Source organism: Lentinus tigrinus (assembly GCF_003813185.1).
Source record: "Lentinus tigrinus ALCF2SS1-7 unplaced genomic scaffold L226scaffold_11, whole genome shotgun sequence".
In the NCBI taxonomy this organism is placed as follows: Eukaryota; Fungi; Basidiomycota; class Agaricomycetes; order Polyporales; family Polyporaceae; genus Lentinus; species Lentinus tigrinus.
The window spans coordinates 522,455-540,934 of NW_027137920.1; the positions used below are offsets into that span (position 1 = coordinate 522,455).

At 54.9% G+C, this 18,480-nt stretch overlaps 9 protein-coding genes across 9 annotated transcripts; 5 read left to right on the forward strand and 4 right to left on the reverse strand.

Annotated features, from left to right (window-relative positions):
- Positions 1 to 39: 39 nt before the first annotated feature.
- L226DRAFT_462711 (acid protease) lies at positions 40 to 1,902 on the reverse strand (the record flags this gene model as incomplete). The annotated part of the gene is made up of 6 exons (XM_067675740.1): positions 40 to 120; positions 180 to 722; positions 781 to 1,011; positions 1,074 to 1,209; positions 1,270 to 1,679; positions 1,738 to 1,902. The coding sequence occupies 6 exons, from the start codon at positions 1,900 to 1,902 to the stop codon at positions 40 to 42; spliced, it is 1,566 nt and encodes a 521-aa protein (XP_067535784.1).
- A 618-nt stretch (positions 1,903 to 2,520) lies between these two features.
- Positions 2,521 to 4,008, reverse strand: L226DRAFT_534791 (ClpP/crotonase). The gene is made up of 8 exons (XM_067680754.1): positions 3,936 to 4,008; positions 3,746 to 3,881; positions 3,467 to 3,682; positions 3,349 to 3,405; positions 3,243 to 3,284; positions 3,061 to 3,182; positions 2,760 to 2,999; positions 2,521 to 2,680 (listed from the first exon to the last, which is right to left on the reverse strand). The coding sequence occupies exons 2-8, from the start codon at positions 3,798 to 3,800 to the stop codon at positions 2,585 to 2,587; spliced, it is 828 nt and encodes a 275-aa protein (XP_067535785.1). The 5' UTR covers positions 3,801 to 3,881; positions 3,936 to 4,008; the 3' UTR covers positions 2,521 to 2,584.
- Positions 4,009 to 4,649: 641 nt separating this feature from the next.
- On the forward strand, positions 4,650 to 5,792 carry L226DRAFT_57783 (uncharacterized protein). Its single transcript, XM_067685529.1, has 5 exons — positions 4,650 to 4,886; positions 4,973 to 5,070; positions 5,141 to 5,151; positions 5,282 to 5,386; positions 5,456 to 5,792. Exons 1-5 carry the CDS (start codon positions 4,767 to 4,769, stop codon positions 5,674 to 5,676), a joined length of 555 nt encoding a protein of 184 aa, XP_067535786.1. The 5' UTR covers positions 4,650 to 4,766; the 3' UTR covers positions 5,677 to 5,792.
- A 1,987-nt stretch (positions 5,793 to 7,779) lies between these two features.
- On the forward strand, positions 7,780 to 8,129 carry L226DRAFT_570870 (NADH-ubiquinone oxidoreductase 12 kDa subunit; the record flags this gene model as incomplete). Its single annotated transcript, XM_067684484.1, has 3 exons — positions 7,780 to 7,816; positions 7,869 to 8,038; positions 8,100 to 8,129. The coding sequence occupies 3 exons, from the start codon at positions 7,780 to 7,782 to the stop codon at positions 8,127 to 8,129; spliced, it is 237 nt and encodes a 78-aa protein (XP_067535787.1).
- A 263-nt stretch (positions 8,130 to 8,392) lies between these two features.
- L226DRAFT_570871 (uncharacterized protein) lies at positions 8,393 to 9,562 on the reverse strand (the record flags this gene model as incomplete). The annotated part of the gene is made up of 8 exons (XM_067684485.1): positions 8,393 to 8,678; positions 8,740 to 8,819; positions 8,874 to 8,918; positions 8,985 to 8,991; positions 9,044 to 9,117; positions 9,170 to 9,297; positions 9,359 to 9,433; positions 9,496 to 9,562. 8 exons carry the CDS (start codon positions 9,560 to 9,562, stop codon positions 8,393 to 8,395), a joined length of 762 nt encoding a protein of 253 aa, XP_067535788.1.
- A 394-nt stretch (positions 9,563 to 9,956) lies between these two features.
- Positions 9,957 to 11,502, reverse strand: L226DRAFT_534796 (WD40 repeat-like protein). The gene is made up of 4 exons (XM_067680755.1): positions 11,432 to 11,502; positions 11,180 to 11,379; positions 10,238 to 11,108; positions 9,957 to 10,178 (listed from the first exon to the last, which is right to left on the reverse strand). The coding sequence occupies exons 1-4, from the start codon at positions 11,480 to 11,482 to the stop codon at positions 10,110 to 10,112; spliced, it is 1,191 nt and encodes a 396-aa protein (XP_067535789.1). The 5' UTR covers positions 11,483 to 11,502; the 3' UTR covers positions 9,957 to 10,109.
- A 54-nt stretch (positions 11,503 to 11,556) lies between these two features.
- On the forward strand, positions 11,557 to 12,946 carry L226DRAFT_57898 (RPB5 subunit of DNA-directed RNA polymerase). The gene is made up of 6 exons (XM_067685534.1): positions 11,557 to 11,681; positions 11,735 to 11,817; positions 12,172 to 12,276; positions 12,337 to 12,418; positions 12,480 to 12,619; positions 12,673 to 12,946. The coding sequence occupies exons 1-6, from the start codon at positions 11,601 to 11,603 to the stop codon at positions 12,815 to 12,817; spliced, it is 636 nt and encodes a 211-aa protein (XP_067535790.1). The 5' UTR covers positions 11,557 to 11,600; the 3' UTR covers positions 12,818 to 12,946.
- Positions 12,947 to 13,698, forward strand: L226DRAFT_57953 (uncharacterized protein). The gene is made up of 3 exons (XM_067685535.1): positions 12,947 to 13,103; positions 13,160 to 13,236; positions 13,347 to 13,698. Exons 1-3 carry the CDS (start codon positions 13,076 to 13,078, stop codon positions 13,644 to 13,646), a joined length of 405 nt encoding a protein of 134 aa, XP_067535791.1. The 5' UTR covers positions 12,947 to 13,075; the 3' UTR covers positions 13,647 to 13,698.
- Positions 13,699 to 15,696: 1,998 nt separating this feature from the next.
- On the forward strand, positions 15,697 to 17,087 carry L226DRAFT_560306 (terpenoid synthase; the record flags this gene model as incomplete). The annotated part of the gene is made up of 4 exons (XM_067683349.1): positions 15,697 to 16,067; positions 16,132 to 16,420; positions 16,477 to 16,837; positions 16,900 to 17,087. The coding sequence occupies 3 exons, from the start codon at positions 15,697 to 15,699 to the stop codon at positions 16,834 to 16,836; spliced, it is 1,020 nt and encodes a 339-aa protein (XP_067535792.1). The 3' UTR covers position 16,837; positions 16,900 to 17,087.
- Positions 17,088 to 18,480: the final 1,393 nt, after the last annotated feature.

Sequence of the window (18,480 nt, forward strand, 5' to 3'; positions counted from 1 at the left end):
AGCCAGTGTCCAAAGCGATGCTCCAGCATGAGCTCAAGCTTACACGAGCTGTGCGAGCGAGATGGTGTTCTTTGTAACGTCGGTGGAGAAGTAGGCGTTCTTGAGGAAGACATCGCCGACCTGCAGAAGAATATGCATTAGCTCGGCTCGCGCATCCAGTCTGCACAGGAAGGACGTACCAGCCAGGTGGTGTCATCAACGATCTGACCAGACGAGATGCCAGAGACGCAGTTCGTGCCGGTGTTGTCTGCGGCAGCGAAGATGAGATCCTTCGGGTTGATTGCGAACGACGCGCCGCCGAACGAGAGCGCGACGCTCGTCGTCGTGTCGCACGGGATGACGAAGCCGCCATTCCCGTCGGACTGTGCACCCGGGATCGCTGCGTGAACAGCTGCTGCGTCCGCGGGGGGCGCAACGATGAGGGTGGTGCCGGTGTCGAGGATCGCCGAGCGGCCGGTGAGCCCAAGGTCCTGGCCGTCCGCGGTAACGGCGTCCATGGCACCCTCCCAGAAGCCGGCTGTCGCACCACTCGTGGCTACATTGTCAAACGTCACGAGCGTAGAGGAGTCGAACTTGGTGTCGTCGAGCGCGCCGAACGTGATCTCGCCGTCGTTCTTGTTGTCCGAGAGACGAGAGATCTTGAACGAGGTGATAGCATCATCAATAAGGCCCGCCGACGCGAGTGCCTCAACGGGAGTGGGAACACCTTGGTTCGAAAGGGTCTGTGTACAAGTCATGTTTCAGCCCACCAAACCCTTGGAGGTATGTGATGCGACATACCGACTGAGCAAGACCCATGAGCCCGTCGAAAGGAACACTGTTGTCGGAGAAGTCGACCGACTCAGTGTTCGCAACACCGAAGGTGTGGCCCTTGAGGGCCAAACCAGCGATGGAGACGTCGTCTGTGACGATGTCACCGGAAACATGACCGGTACCGTAAGTGACCTCAAACTGCTTGTTGGTGTCGGCAAACGACGAGGAGGTGTTGGGACCGAGGAACTGGTGGTTGCCCTGGAGACAAGAGAAGAGTGGAGTGAGATGGGCGGTCAAGAAACGGTGTTGATGGAACGCACGCAATCTCCACCCGCTTCCGACACGCAGGTCTCTGAACCGACCCAGAAGTCAGCTGAGCCGGAGTCCATGAGGATCTTGAAGTCCGTGTTGGCCGAGCCAATCTGGACGGTAGCAATGTAGCCGACATCGTTCGCCCTAAATCAGGAGCTGTGAGCACGCCACCTCCACTATATGCCGGGAAGTGCCATAACGCACTCAATGTCAAGGCCGAGTGAGTTGGCAGTGGTTGGAGTGTTCGCGAGGGTGAGACCGGTTGCGGAGGCAGCAGCACCGGTCCCAGCACCGGTCGCGTTACCGTTCCCGGCGTTGGCGTTGGCATTGCCCTTGCCCTTGCCCTTCTTCTTGGCAGCGGCCTTGAGACCCTTGTTCTTTGTCAGAGAAGCGAGCTCGGGCTCTTCGTCGTCATCTTCTTCAGCAACAGCAGCTTGCGCGGCTGCGGGCATGCCGAGGCGGTTGAAGCGCTTCTGCTGCTTGCCAGGCCGGCCGCCAGCAGGGATGAACATGCGCTTGGTGAGGTTCTCTTCCAACTCGCGCTTGCTCGGGGGTGCAACACCCTTCATGCGCGCGATGCGGCGCTGGCTACGGTTAATGTGTTGCTGCAGGAGCTGTGTCGCGCGTGTGGCATGAGGAGTGGCGCGCGCGTAGCTAAAGCAATGTACTCACAATCTGAGGGTGGACGTCTCCGCGGGCCTGGTGGATGCGCTTGAGGGGGAGGGTGATGGACTTGCCACGCTTGGCGAGAGGAGCGGCCTGGGCACCATTGTCGGCGACGGACAAAAGGACGATAATGCTAGCGAGGAGGGTGGAGAAGGAGAGAGCGAGCTGCATGATTGGAACCGGCCTGCGCTGTAACCTGACAGATGAAACTGAGGAAGGAAGGAAAGGACAAGGACCCGGCCTTGAAGAACGAGGGGAAGGGAAAGGGGAGGAGGAAGGGGATGGAGAGCGGACAGCCCGCACGAGCTTTTATATGGACCATCGCTCTTGTCAACGAGGCACAAGCAGCCAGTGTTCTGCCGCCCGCGCCAGCGTCCAACTTGCAAGCGATGGAGCAGATCTTGCTTGCTATTTTTGGCGCGTGGCTCGCCTGCCCGTGCTGCTCTGCTCTGCCCATGCCTCCCCAACCTGTACTCGTACAGTATGGCTTCACAACGAGAGCCCGAGGGAACCTCCTGGCTACCTTCGCGCGCTGGCCGTGGACTTGCAAGACACCCCAGGGCACGCAAGAAACTGTGCATCCGAATGAACGCCTCCGCAGCAAGCACGCAGCACCTTTCCGAGGCAAACACGAATCGATCACCCAATCCCAGCGCTTTCCCTTGGCAACCACGATCCAGATCGGCGGTACCGCCAATTGGCTCAATGAAACCGGAGTCCAGATTCCCCGCGCAAACTGGCGAGGACCTCGATGCGTCAACGCTTTAAGCTCAAGCTCAACCTGCAAGCTGCGCAGCCGACAACAATCCATTCCGTGAAGACCGCAAGTACAACAGACATACCAATACAATCGTTACAACCGCGCCTTCGCTGCTGCGTCATCAGCGAGAACGTCAATATGCTGCACATCTCTCGACAGAGACTCAATCGCATCTCTGTAAAGCTCCCGCTGCAATCACCCCATGCGGCCAACATCAGTATCGTCCGATGAACAGAAGCGTGCCATCACACCCAGCTGATACACATACCTTGTTCACTCCCCACGCACCGGATTTCGCAATTGGCCCGACTCTCTCTGCTAGGGCTTGAGCCGCGGTGAGGATCGCTTCCGTGTTCCCATCCACGATGTGGTCCACAAGCCTAAGGGAAAGCGCTTCTTTGGGCGTGAAACGGTGTCCCTCAAGCACGATCTTGCGCAGCGTCGTGTCCGACGCCTTTGCCTTGAGGACCGCCATAATCGAAATAGGGATGGCCGCCCCAAAATGGATCTACACATGGTAGACGGAGATTAATATCGTCGTCAACATGAGCATTAGGCGATGTCTTAACCTCATTCATGCACATCCACGCGTTCCGTTTGCTACCGTCAGTCATGACACGGTAATCGCACGCCAGAGCGAGTGCCATGCCTCCTGCGAAGCTGTGGCCATTGACGGCAGCGATGATGGGAACTGTAGTGCACGGGTCGTCAAGTGAGGAAAGGAAGCGAGCGGAGATAGCGTGAGACGTACTGGGAAAGGTGAGCAAACGATACATCAACGGGTTGAATATTACTGGTTCATCACAAATGCAGCGCATATCAGCAGGAATCTTGCATACCAATAATTGCACACGTACTAGGGAAGAAGTTGGTCTTGAATGAAGGATCCTTCGTCGCACCCGCCCAGTCGAGGCCTGGCAACGTGGGCATGCATGCTCGTCGATAGGCAGCTACGAGTCGCGACGTAGTACGCACCATTGCTGAAGAACTTGTCCTGCTTCCTGTTGCCAACCAGGATGAGAGAGCCCTTACACAAGTTCTCGTCCTTCTTCGCCTGCCCCGCACGCCAGTTCTCGCGCCAGTGCCCCTCCACCGTGTCCAGCGCGGGCTTCATGGCTTGAGTGATGAAAACGTCCGTCAGCCGATTATCGGCGCCGTTGTGCATTTCGATAACCCATATCGCCGAGGAAGCTGTGAAGCGATGTCCAGTCAGAGTCGAATGTTCAATGAAGCGCAAGAGACGGTGTGACGTACGATTGGTTACAGTAACGAGGGGGTTGTTCGATGGGAAACTGACGGGGTAAGACATAGTGGACGTCCAGCCTACTCGAGGTTCAGGTTGTTAAGCGTGTTAATGTATGTCCTGTGTGTGTCGAAGACCACCCTTGGGCTGTTTGTGGTTGGTAATGGAGTATATGCAACCCGAGGGGCTACCCGGTTATACCTTGGCCTGCTGCACTTTCACGTGCACCACTGTCCCTTGATTGGGCGGCCTGACGTAGAGTGCTCATGGGACTACTTACCCTCACACTCGCACTCCTATTACTTAGGTTGAGGATGTTGAAACTATGGAGGCCAACAGCAGAGCAGGGCGGCATGGCAGAGGTAGACCGTCATGGGCGAGATCAACATGCGTACTAGCGCTCGTCCGCACGACCGTGACGCGTCGCAACTCGGTTGACGCGTCCGAGAACTCGACTGCCATCTTCAGAACCATATACTGCACTCTTTGCGGGCGATATACAGCAATGCTGGCTTTCACGCGTCTTGCCATGCTAGCAACACCTTATTGAACGCCTTCGTGCGCATCAAGCAATCCATGCTCATTAGGGGCGGTCAGAGTTCTCGATTCGAGGTCGATTCGAGGTTGATTAATTGACGATTCTGAGCAAGAAACGGTGTCGGAAAATCGAGGGTAATTTGACCGACCCGATTCTTAAAGGTCGATTCAGACAACGCGGAATGCATCGTCCAGGTGCGAACGACCAGCGCCTCCTCCAGAATCGCGATTCTCCAGGTCGAAGCGAGTCCGGACTCGCTTCGACGATTCACCTCGATTCACAGAAAATCGCCTTAAGCGCGCGATTCCCGACTAAATCCGAAGGTCGATTAATCGTCAAGCATCGATTTGAATCGACTTTGAATCGACCTCGAAACCCGTACTCTGACCGCCCCTATTGTGCGCCCTCACATCCTCCGGGCCCCTGATTCCGCTCGGTGCGCACAGGAGAGCATCCTTCTCGCGTACCACGTCGACCAGGCCGCCGTCGTACCCATGTTCACACTAAAATCGTGCAAACTGCAGTTATTCGCCACGACCTTCTTTATTTCACCCGATCCTTCCTTCACGTTGATCACACCGACAGGAGGCCAACAGAATTGGCTAACAGTGAGGGTAAGCCGCTGTCGCAACTCCTGCTCGAGCATGACCACGATGAGCAGGACCGTGTCCCCACCCCTGCGATATCGTACACGGGGAAGATGAACTCGTTACGGAGGATGGCGTATCAGTTCGGGAGTGTGTTGGTCTTCAGGCGCGGCACGACAGGGATGAGTGAGGGTGCGAGACCCATAGCCAGGTAGGTGTCCAATTCATTCGGACGCGTCCCGGGCGTGGCTTTCGCAGGCCCTACGTCCTTCTGATGTTAGGAGCAGAGATGGTGGGTGGTTCAGTAGCCATTGGCGCAAGAGCAGAGTTATTCCTCAGGTGGTGAGGAACATTCTACTCTCTGTTCATATCCCGAATCGTCTGACCGCTCTCGAACTTGAAGGCGGTCGGTGATCGATAAGGGCACATTTTCAGAGATGAATGGAATTTCCCGCACACACTTCGGCGCATCCCAGGTTGTATCATGTTCTCATCCGGAGGGAACTTTGTGAGCTATTCTACTCAGTGTGAGTGTCAGGCTCTTTCCGTCCTTAGTACAAAGAGAAACCGTCTCTCACCGGAATGTTCTTTCGCAGGTTCCCGGGCGCGACGTCTTCGGTATCATAGTCATACCCCGCTGCACGCCCCAGTCCAACAAGACCTGCGCACTGGTACTCTAGCCCATGCGCGCCTGTCCACCTGGTTCATGGCTGACACAACGCTTGCGTGTGCGAGAAGCTCGCTCGACGTTCTGATGCTGAACTTGGAGACCCCGATGGCCTTCGCTTTTCCTTGGATATTGAAAGGGTCGAGATAGAAGACGCGTCTCCAAGTAAGAACGCACGACCGCTTGGCACCCTCATCAAGCAGCTTCTCCAACTCTTTCCATATTTCCACGAACGTGGGACTGTCGTCTGGTTGCAGGGTCCTTCTTGTCAAAACCAGGATAAGGATGTGCCACTTGCGAACCAGTTGGACGCGCCACATACGTGGCCCATGGCCAGTGCATCCACATATGCTAATCCCCTCATATCCAAACTAGTGTTCAATGCGTCTTGGACTCGCCCGTGGTCTTTCTGATTACCTCCCAGTGCTCCCGGTGAGTACAAGTCTCCACCATGACTCCAGTCCGACACTCACTCCGGCTTCGTAGTCACAAAGATCTCGCTGCGCGGTACAGCAGTGTCTTTCAACGCCTTACCTGCCGATTTTTCTTTTCCTGCTGTCTCCGATAAACTCTATAATTCGCGGCCTGGCAACGTGACGTCAGTACGCAGGGAGCTCGGTGAGCTACAAAACACTCCACTGTGTCGATATGACGATATCTTAACCCCAGTGCAGACTTGGTCGGGGAGAGTAAAATGCTCCGGCTATGGTCAAGCCCAATCAACAATTGCGGAGGTAGATGGACGCAATCGGTCGTCAACGAGGAGTCTCACCCGATGCCCACGGCAGGTTTCGATGTGCCGTTATTGAGCTTGACACATTGCCGACGCAAGACCCACATCGCAGACGATCGCGGCTGAGGCATAGGAACTTCTTGTGTGATGGCGCTCTGTCGCTGTCGCCCACGGAGCGCTTTTGGCAAAGCGTGCAGTGTCATGAGCTCTCGGACCAAGGGCTCCATTCGGTGATTAGAAACACCTGCGGGCAAGAGTGGACTGCCTTCGACCATGCAGCGCTCGATCTAGTCAGCCGCTGAAGTCTACGGATACGTTACGAAGTCCGAGGTGGATCGGATTCCTTGTCTACGGACAACGTATAGGTAACCTGCCAATTGCATCGCACAATGGCACCAGGTTAAAAGTAAGCTTGGAGCAATTTCGGTGAGTCATGTTTTGCCTCAACCTATGACGCATATACTCAGCGTTAGTTGGACCTATTCCGTAGCGTGTCTCCGATCCGGTATGACGAACTGGAGGCATGGGCAGATACGATTGATTTCGCTCATGCCAACAAATCTAAGGCGACCCTTCGGGTGCCCTACTGACCGCATACAGAGTGTCCTGCGAGAAGCCATACTCGATCTATGTCAAGACGCCGAAGACCAGCTCTTCCATACATTCGAGATTATGAACTCAATGTCTGTCCTTCCTGTCTTTACAGATGCTTGCATACGAACCGCTCTGACGAAGAGGGTGAGTTCCTAGACTGCTTGTTTTATGTGGCTAACGAACGAACTTCGCTTCATCACAGGGCCTACCAAACTATTTCCTCGTCTTGGTTTGCAACAATCAACGACGATGCAAGCTACATGTACAACTGCAGTGATTCGGCATCCGAATGTGAGCCCGGAGTCAACGGCTATGTTTTCCCGGCTTAGTGAGCGCACACACGATTACATTTCTATCCCAATACCTATCGGTCATCTGGATTTGGAGTGGTATACTGGTTGCACAGCGAAACGGTCAGGTGTAACTCACAGGCTGCTATTTTAGTACACGAGGTACGGTCCCACTTCGTCAATTCTTTGCGCACTCATCCACCCCTTGTTCAGGCAAGTCACTTCACTCAAGATGCGGACACTCTGAACTTCGTCTAGACATAGATGCTTGCATGGAACTCGCGTCGGAGGACCCTGACTATGCTTACCAGAAACTTAGATAGCCTACCAGTAGTTCTCCGTCGATACAGGCGGCGTCTACCTATGAAGCTCGCCAGACTTGTCTCTGTACGATACGTATCGCACTTGGTGGAAACAAGAAAGGTTTGATCATCATGTTTTGCTTAGTCTTCTGTATGCTCCATGCGATTACCCTGAGCCTGATCCTCATGTTGTAAACGAACTCGGCCGTCCTCGTTCTCAAGCGCCCACGCTCAAGTTGGGAGATCACGTGCAAGCGGTCTGGCAGCGGGCGCTTTACCTGTTCACCCTCTTCACCGTCTACCTGTGACCGCTCTGTGCTCCCATTTCCCCGCTATGCCTCTAGACGAAGCCCGGTTGGCAGAATACAAGGGTACGTGCTTTTATGTGCACCTCTCACAATAGCTGATCTGAATCTGTGACAGCACGTCTCGCCGAGCGCGAGCACATCATCCGCGAGTCCTGGGTGCGCAACATGGAGGCCAAGCTCGTCCGCGACCAGCTCGACCGCTGCTACCAGACAGAGGGTGTAAATCACCTGGAGAGCTGCAAAGACATCCGGGAGCGGTACATCGACATGCTCAGGGACAACAGGGTGCGTGTCCCGATATCAGCCGTTGTCTGTCTGAAGTTTACGCATGTTCTTTGTCGCGTAGGTGAAGGGGTACAAGAACATCGATCTATAGACGTGTCATGCAATGTTACTTCACGCCCTGCCTCAGTGACTCATTTGCCTGACCGTTGCAAGCTCCATCTTGTCTACTCATTCGAGAAGCATATCGTGCAATGAACTCCGCGGTCGCCATCAAGGCCGGTTCGAGAGTACAGCAATTGGGAATGGATAACGCATTAAATACAAGCAACCCAGCGATGTGGCACGCCGCGGCTCATCCATATCCAGTGCCACTTTTGCGTCCGTGACCGGTACGTGAGCTACCATATGGCTACTCTACTTCTTCCCCTTGCGTCTCCTGCCCTCAGTGCCGCTCTCGACACCGCTCGTCTCGTCTCCACTCGTGGCAGCGCCAGAAGCCTTGGCCTTCTTGGATTTCTTGAGATGGTGCTCCGGGATCCACTCCTCCTGGTATCCGCCAGCGCCAGTTGCGGTGACGGTACCGACCGGTGCGCTGACTGAAGGAACGGTCTTGCGCTTCTTCGGCTGGGGCGCGAGGGTAAGATAGGTGTAGTAGCCCAGTCCCCCCAGAATACCGGTGACAATGACATATGTCAATAGGCTATGAGGGTATATTGCGTTTAGACACCGAGCTTAAGTGGATGGAATGAGGTATGACGTACAGCTTGAGGTCGAAGACGGAGCCCTCAGGTTCGACGACAGTGACGACGGAGTCATACGCCGTGACGCGGTATGTTTGACCCTGAACAAGAGGTCAAATTCACCACAGCTAGTGTAAGACGCGTAGAGGTCGTACCTCAGAGACGTGCTCCGCCCAGATGTTCAACCTGTACTCGCCCGGCTGTAATGATCAACGTGTTAGGGGTCTTGATTCTTGTGCGCCCAGTATCACATAGGATGAGCATACCTTGAACCTAAATTGAACGTTAATGAAGGGCACATAAGTTCAAGGTGAGGACAACCTACTCGCTGTGGAATGCGTAGGGAAGTTGCAGGGGAGCACCGTCGAGCAGAGGGATACTATAGTCCATCTTTGTGAGCTGTGATTGCAGAGTGAGCACGCGAGCAGAAAAATCAATACAAACGACCTACATTCTTGACCAGCTTGTTGTTCTGCACTAAGTGCAATGAGCCAGCGATGTTCTTGAGGGTAACATTGCGTTCGCTCTCCTTGCTCTCGATCGACAGGTAGATCGTGTTCCGCTCGCCGTTGACGATGTCTACACAAACCCCATTTCTCTGTTGGTGCGACACCACCACAACCAAGACGCTATCACGTACGACCGAAGGCGTTGCTTTCCGGGAATTGCGCAATTGCCAGGACCACTGGTTCACCAGATGCCGCCTCAAGGGGTGCTGCACGAGACGCTTCAGCGCTGCGACCAAACAGCTAGCGTTTCAGCCGATGAGATACGCACAGGCTACAGCATTCTGCAAGAACGCAAAAGCACCGAAGACAAAGCCGAGTGAAGTGTAGAGACGCATAGTGAACCACAACCAGAGTTTTGAGAAAGTCAGGAGGGCCAGCAGTGGAGTCCTATTACCTGCCACGTCCGATTGCTATATTGGGCAGGTCTCAAGAGAACAGGGGCACGTGATCGCGCGCGTCAAGAGTAGTTAGGCGCCCGCCCGAACGGCGCTTCTAACAGATTCTGGGTAAGTAGAACCGAAACCACCCCATGAGAGTATCTAGAGGCACACTCTGAGCAGAGGTGTGAAAGTCGAAACATTATGTAAGATTATGCGCTTTGGCCCACAGTGTGGCCGCCATCGGAACCACATCACTTAGACTGTCCCGAGGCCTACAGCTTAATAGGCGGACGTGCAACCTCCACAAGTGCTTCTGCACATCAAGGTACGACAGTTAGGAGAGAGAAAAGCACAGGCCGGACCTGCCGAGCTTGTGGGCACAGATATACATAGCGAGGCGATGAAAGTACAGGTCCTACCACAGAATCCGAAGGCACCGACACGGTGGCATTCGACAACAAGGTACACAACCACCCATAACGACCGAGCAATGGCGTCAGCCTCATCTCCTCTTCAGAAGCTCCTTCGCGACTTCCTCGGGATCACCGATGGGATCCGGTAACCAAAAGGCCTGCAGGGACGGACACGGTCAAATGCCCCGGCGAAGACGTAACAGCGGACTGGACTCACAAGCTCTGCACCAGCCGACGCCATCATCGTGAAACGAGGGTTGAATTTGACGCATCTCGACGGGCCTGGGTGTCCCTCCAGCACAGCGAATGGCTGCAGGGAGCGCGTTTCCGCCTTCAGGTTGATTGGGCCTTGTTTTCCCTCCAGGTTGGACATGTCCCACACGCAGATCCTCCCATTTAGGCTGCCGCTGACAACGAACTTGCTGTCAGGCGTCCATGACACCTCCTCCCCACTGCATCCTCGAGACGGCTCCATGGTCTGCGGTGCCTCGAGCCTCCGCCGTTCCAGGCCTTTGTGGCCCTCCAACTTTGCTAGCAGGTGCCCCTCGAACGCATCCATTACGTAGTGCGCGTCTCCAGAGCATCCGACCAGTAGATACTTGCCATTCGTGGAGAATGCCAGCGATGTCATATAGATGGCGCGCGGTGGGTAACTGATTCGGGTCAACGAGGGGTCTTCGAGTGTGATGGTCAGGAAGGGAGCCTTGTCAAAATTCGCCTGGTCATAGAGGAGAATGCGCGAGTATTGGTTCACACCGACTGCGAAAACGAGACCAGACGCGTCGTACGCCACGACGGGGGAGGCAGGGAGGTTTAGTAGTCCTCGGCAGTTGGGCGAGCGTAGGTCCCATAGGCGGACGGTCTTGTCCTCCGACCCAGACATGAACCCGTCATCGATAGGGGACATTTCGAGCGAGACGACTCGCCCTTTGTGACCCTTGAAGTACTGGAGGTACTTGTTGTCATGCAGTGAGTGGTAGCGGACGGTATCGTCCTCTTTTGTGGAGGCATGGAGGATAGCGGTGTTCTTGTGCGTGAAGCGTGGCAGATCCACGCCGTACTTTTTGGAGTATAGTACTTTCACTTGCCTGCATGGCGGAAGGGATGACAGGCATAGTCAGCTCACGCAGGTCGCGTCTATAGGACGGAGAGAACTCGCTTGCCGGATTTACAATTGTACAGTCTGAACGTCTCGTCCTCCCCAGCAGTGATACACTGATCCCCTCTGTCATCAAAGCTCAATCCAGTGATATGTCTTGGGCCCTGTTGTTGTGAGGGCGAACGAGAACCCTGTCCAGGCGAGGGTGGTGTGGCTGGTTCGACGGCAGTCTTGAACACTTTCGCCGCTTTGAGTTTGCTCTAGCGTTGTCTCTCAGGCATGGCGCGCAACGCATATACTATGAGGAAATACCATGATGGCCGTAGTGAGTGGAACTTGCGTCAAGGGCTCAGTGTTGCTCATCGTGGTTGGCGGTAGCGGCATGAAGGGAGTGATCGAACCCACTACGCGCCGGGGCGAGGACGCGAAATTTCGCGCGCGCCTTGACTCTGCACCACCGCAACCAACCTGAGCCACCGCTATGGCCACCCCCGGAGAGCAAGAGGAGTCTGCGAAGCTTTGGAAGGTGAATCGCACGATACATGAGCTCGTCAAGGATAGGGTGAGTGTCAGCTATCATACCATTCACCCCCGATCCTCAGCCTGTGTCTACAGGGGTTCCAAGTCTCGGACGACGAGATAAACATGGATTTGGCGACTTTCCGATCACACTATGCCAGTCAAAGTGGGAATGTAGAGTGAGTGTATCCTTTTTCACATCATCCCATCAGGTTCCTGGGCTTGGTCGGAACAGCTCGACTTCGAGGAGTATGCGGTGTATTTGCTCTGGAGGTTTGGGGTCGGCGAGAGGGACTACACTGGTTCACAGACACAATGTTGGGCGTGGCACTTTTTCGCCACGGTCTCTTGCTAGAGGACGACAAACTCGAGAATCCAGCAAACTCCGCTCAGCCACTCTCGCCGTTTTACAGTCCCACTTGCAAACAGATATCGGAACCCTCCGTCTATCCTCGTGGCTCAGTTGAACCGACCGACCGGATGTTCATTCTCATCCCGTTCTGTGGTCACAAGAGTTCTGACCGTTCTCGCAGCCGCAGCCAACTCAACTTCTTCACGAACCACCGAGACAACCCCATGCTACAAATTTTTGTCTTCTTCACGGATGAGAAGAGCGTGAAGATCAAGACGATGAGAAAGTGAGTACGCATTTTTTTTTCACGGTCGACCTACAGCTCCCTCATCGCGTCGGTCACCAGGTTCGTCCAGATCTTGGAAGAGAAGAACATTCAGCAAGGTATCATTGTCTTCCCTGGGAACATGACCCCTCCTGCCCGCAAGGTTGGTTGGCATGCTGGTAACCTATACCATGTGCGTATCCTCAATCTCATCATCTGTACAGGTGATTGTAGCCATGGCAAGTCAGTTCAAGCTGGAGGAGTTCTCGGAATCGGACCTACTCGTCAACATCACCCACCATACGCTAGTCCCGAGGCACGAGGTTCTCACGCCAGAGCAGAAAAAGGAACTATTGGAAACTTAGTACGTACCTTATACCGATATTATTCGCGGAGCACCCTGACATCAGTCTCAAGCCGATTGAAGGAGACACAGCTTCCCCGCATTCAGCTGGCCGACCCTGTAGCGCGCTATTACGGTCTGAAGCGAGGCAGCGTCGTCAAAATTACAAGGCCAAGTGAAACCAGTGGCCGTTATGCCAGCTATCGTATCTGCTTCTAGTCCCTCTGCGTATCATTATTCGCCACCCCGCGTCGTCGTTCATCCACTTCGGCCTCCAGGAACCGGTGCCCTTTCTAGCCTCTCCTTGCACTCGATCGTCGCCTGCTATGTAGCCATCTATTCCTCCTGTTGTCGCTCGCCTTCTGCATTGTATATTCCCCTGATGCCACTGTTCGTAATCGAAGTTTGTCCTTGGAAGTGAACTTCATAGTGCCTTTACTACATGTCTGGGATCGTCTGCGCCCCCGTTGTCAGCGAATGTCGCGCTGGTTGTGTTGGGACGGAAGTGAGTGATACCTCATAGATGCTCGAATGACGTTGACATGCCGCCGTTCCTTGTAGAATCTGGTCATTTTGCATTCCACGTGGGGACAGTGCGGGAATATCGCATGCTGTTCGGCACATCCGCCGTCATGGCTGTGAGTGCTGTCCTCCCTGACATGCTCTCACTAAGGATCGCTGCACTGACCACTTCCTCCCCATCCCCGCTGGTCCTATCCGTTACCATCTTTCCAATACCATCCATTAGAGGTTAGGGTTGGCTCATCAGCGAGGAACGTACGGCGGCGATGCTGCACCCTCTCAAGCCACCCAATATTGCCAAAAACAGATAAACGCGCCGCCAGCTCCGCTAGCCATGACGACTTCAGCCGCTGGCAGACCTGTTCACTTCAGTCCACCCGAGCCCGGGGACACTTTACCGCTCGCTGGCTTTGAGCGGACAGTCGTGACGTCGGCTTTTTGGGCTCCATGTAGCATATCCATCTCGCATGATCTCAGCGGCACCTTCCGTTTCGCCATCCGCGACACCGCCGAAAAGCCAAGATGACCGGAGACTATATTGCCTGCTGCGCAGTCCAGGAGTAGATGGAGATTTCATCGATCGGGGTCAGTTGCTCTCTTTCGGATTCTCACGTACCAACCCCTGGCATAGACCTTTGCGAGTAGTGGCCGAGGATTAGCTCCCTGTCTCGGGCCTGATCCTTTTACCTCGGTGACCATAAACTTCGGGTCAGGAGTCTCGCCGTTCAATAGCAGCATTGCTAACATACGTGATACAGGTCTCTTAGATGCACTAGCGACCTGCCCGTTAACCACAGCCTCGTCAGTCTAGCTCATCAAATTGCCACTGTTCGCTCCCCGCTGCATTTAGTGAAAAATGTTGTACGAAAGCCGCCGCTGCCGTCGGATCCCTTCCACGGTCATGAAATGGTGTGAACTCCAAATGCGCAAGAGTGCCCGACAGATCCATTGCCGTTGATTGCGCCACCTCCTGGACACTCGGCTGCGGTGAGTGGCACAAGGGCTCCCTGCCATAACGTGACCGTTTTCTGCCCCTCGTAGCGACGGACCAGATGGCGGTATGATAACTCCGTCATTGGCATGGCTGTCCACATCACCGCTGTTGGACGCGTCGCAATCTCCGGCCCCTTGCATCGCCCAATAAGCGGGCCAAGCTGAGCTCAGTCGTACAAGGTAACTTCCCGACAATCCTGCATACTTCGGAGATCTCTCACTAAATTGAAGCTAGCAGTGGCAGTACACCTGGGCTCCACGTCCAGGCAACCTTCAGGCAACATGTTGGCATTCTCCGCCGAACAGTACGATAGCAGCATCCAATGTCCCTGGCGACTTTGTTCCACCTCGGTCTTGGAGCGCAACAGTTACCCTTTTCTGCCCGTTCCGAGCGAAATTTGTTGCTGAAAGTTGTATCCGCAGGGCGCTCCGATGTCTGTGCTTGACCATCGCCAGTGAATCGGAGTACCTTGGAGCAAGCCTATTATCCTTGCTGAAACACTTCAGCTCGGGCGCGGTGTCTGGGCGTCGCGGCGTGGCGAGCACGAGACGGGGTATGCGCCCGCCCAAGCGCTTTCAAAATGTCCCAGGATCATCCGCTCTTCCAGGACCGCGCATTTGCTGTGCGGTCCCAGACGGCTGACCATGGTGTGTGAGCGTGGACGGCCGCGACTTCTCCATGTAATGGACCTCGTAAGACAATCGACACTCCTGAACTTGAACAACTCGAAGTGTGAGTCCGTCCATATGCCGGTTCTGCGTTTTCCCAGACTCACTTGACACTGACAGGACATCGGCGGATGCTGGCGCTCGGTCTCGGTCCATATGCGCGGACCCGCACCCACGCCTTCTCAGGCTCATTGGACTTGATCGAGCAACAATCCGCGTCCCGAAGTCTTCTTGCCTTATGCAACAGCTCATATACCTCCTAACCGGTGTGTAACCAAGCGAATCTAGGATAGACATCTGGTGATCGACACACGCCCTTGTCGAATAGCCTGCCGTTAGCGCTGGTTTAATGTCCCTCGCGCCCTTCTCGTAAACCCCGAAGACCCCCAGCAACGACGGTGCAAGCGCAGCGCCTCATCTCCTGACAATCTACGGCTATACGTTAGCATAGCCCGTTGGAACTCCGGTGCGTGAGCGGCCCCCGATTCACCGGACGGGTTACTCAGTGCCAACACATGTTCCCGAACGTCTCTTCGGGCACCTGTTTCCAGCTGCGGGTGTTGCGGTGCAAGAGCTTGTTCAGCGCGTAAGATCATGGGAGCAATCTGGTTCGAGATCCGTATGCTTTCGGTGACAAAATCTGACATCTGCGTTACAGAATGTTCGCAGCGACACTGTCAAGTCCCCGCACCTCACCCGTGAAACCGATCACATATGGTTTTCCGCCTTCCGCTATATTTTCTACGTAGGCCCAGATCCGGATAACTCATGTTGTAATCCAAGCCCTTTGGGCGGTATCTGCTCACTGTTTCGGTGCACGGTCCACCCTGGCTAAGCAAAGTATAAAGGCTCCTCGTCGAACGGTGGGTACCACATCGACAACTCTCCCATACGCCCTACTTCGCTACCCGACGATGTCTGCTCACCAATTCACACTTCCCGATCTCCTTGCAGCCTGCCCTCTCAGGGGATCCACCAGTCCCCATTATGCCCAGGCCTGCGCCGAATCGCGCGCATGGGTCAACGGCTACCACATGTTCAAAGGAAGCAAACTAGCGTTCTTCCTGCAAGGGAGCAACGAGCTCCTCGTCTCCCACACCTATCCCTACGCTGGATACGATCAGTTCAGGACCTGTTGCGACTTTGTCAATCTGCTCTTCGTGGTTGATGAAGTAAGCGACGACCAGGACGGCCGGGGGGCACGTCGTACAGGCGAGGTGTTCCTGAACGCCATGCGCTATCCTGACTGGGATGACGGCTCTGCTCTGGCCAAGATGACTCGCGAGTACGCCATTTGCCAATATCCGCGGCGCGTCAACTGATGCTGACTGGCTTTTGACATTTCACAGATTCAAGCAGCGTCTACTAGAATTTGCGGGGCCGCGTTGCTACCGTCGATTCCTCCTCCACTGTGTTGACTACGTGAACGCGGTAGCGCGGGAAGCCGAACTTAGGGAGCGGGGCGAGGTTCTCGACACGGCCGCGTTCCAGACACTCCGCCGCGAGAACAGCGCAATCCGACTGTGCTTCGGCTTGTTCGAGTTCGTGCTTGGTGTCGACCTGCCAGATTCTGTGTTCCAGGATGAGCATTTCATGACATTGTACTGGGCCGCCGCTGACATGGTTTGCTGGTCTAACGTAAGCTTCCCATGCTATGCTGATCATCATGCCTAACATTGACGTGCGACGTACAGGACGTCTACTCTTACAACATGGAGCAGGCTAAGGGTCACTCCGGCAACAACATCGTCACCGTGCTCATGCGCGAAAAGAACATCGACCTTCAGACCGCCTCGGACCTCGTCGGCGAGCACTTCCGGACCCTGATGGATCGCTTCACGGAGACGAAGGCTCGCCTTCCATCATTTGGCTCCGGCACCGACTCCGCGGTCGCACAATATGTCGGCGCCATGGAGCACTGGGTAATTGGCAACCTCGAATGGAGCTTCGAGAGCCAACGCTATTTCGGTCCGGAACATAGACGGGTTCGGGAAAACAGGGTCATCGTACTGCGCCCGCGGGAGCACGGGAACGAGCAAGAACGACAGTACTGAGGTACGTCTCTCGTGGGACAAACAACCCGGACCGCGGCCGCAGCTTGACATTACCGGTTGCAGACAGGTTGACAACGCGACAGATAGACATAATCTTATGACTAGAGTATCACGCCGCTGCTGACGGAAGGTTTCATGTGCAACATCATCTATACGGAGGGAAGGACACGACTACTTATTGTTTTCGAGATTAAAGCATAGAGATTGAGATTTATTATCTGTACATATAATACGCCACTCATAATCGGAGTTACATCGCTACGCTATGTGCACAGTCGACGACAGCACCCATGGAAGTACCGAGCCCATCGGATGACCTGAATGATAGCGAGTAGCCCTCGCCGCGTTGCGCCACAACGGCAACTTTGGAGACCGCGGCCTAATGGGCGCTCGCGGTGTATTCGTCCACGGAACCGGCGGCATTAAGTGCCTGGCAGTTCTTTACCACATGCAGTGGCAGCTGTTGTTCTGTTCATAACTGGTGACAAAGGGCGTGGGTGTGCGGCGCAGTTTGGCTCCCTGCCGGAGCCATTCATGCTGACGCTGGGAAGTCAGGCGTCCGGCGAACTCCCGGGCGAGTTCCTCGGACCCAAGTACGACGACGTACCTGCTCTTTGTGGTATGGGTCTTATTTGACCCAACTCCGCGACAATGGTTCGGAGCCAGGGCTGTGCAAAAGAAGGTAAAGCAAACCTTGATTGCTGGAGTGCAAGGTTCTGTTCCATGGAGGGGTCCTGGATGCAGAACCACCGTTGCAGCGGCGCTCCGTTCATGATCGACTAGCCGCTCAATGGCCAACGGTCATGCCTCGTCAACGCCGGCGCCGTCTGACGGTATCATTCGGATATCGTTACGAATGCCGGAGACGTATCCGTAGTTCGGGGGCGGGGTACAGCTCCCATGTGTACTGCGCTCGCAATCCACAGATCCTGATGCAAGACACAGAGGGCTGTTACGAAGCCTCCGATCGGAGGAGTGTTGCATTGGCTCGATGTAAGACGCGGGCAGCAAGGAACCTCATGAGCGGAGCGTCGTGAATTTTGTGCGGTTGATGAGAATTGGGATCCAGTGGACGCCTAGCTCAGACGATGGTCAGTAAAGGGCACTACTGGGAATCCCTGCGATCTACAGATCTCATGCAGGGTCGCAACGATACAAGGTGGACGTTAGAAGATCTGGGAATATAATCCAATGAATAGAGATTGAGTTCCAGAATAGAGGCTACTCAATTGAAGATGTAAATATTCACCAGTGACCGCTCACCCTGTTCCCCGCCAATGATCGGAAGAAAAAAGCTGACTTCACTGTACAGCGTAAAGTAGTTATACCATGTCAGCCCTGCACGTGGGTAGCTGGTGCGCTGCACTAACCGCCTACAGGAGAAGATGAGCCCTGAGACCCCTCGCGGGGAGTAACGGCCCCCTATGGCATGGCGAAAGTACTGACTCTCCCGTCACCGCCCTCCCTCCCCCGACAATGCTCGTCAGTGCGTCCGGAGCATACACATTGCAATATCGCCGTGAAAATTTCAAGAGCAGGAGTCGCAGCCAGGAGCGGTTACGCTGAGGACTTACGGGATTCCACCTCGGCCTAGGATCTCCCCTGCATTAGACTTAGGGTTTGTTCCTATACTTCTGCTCACCT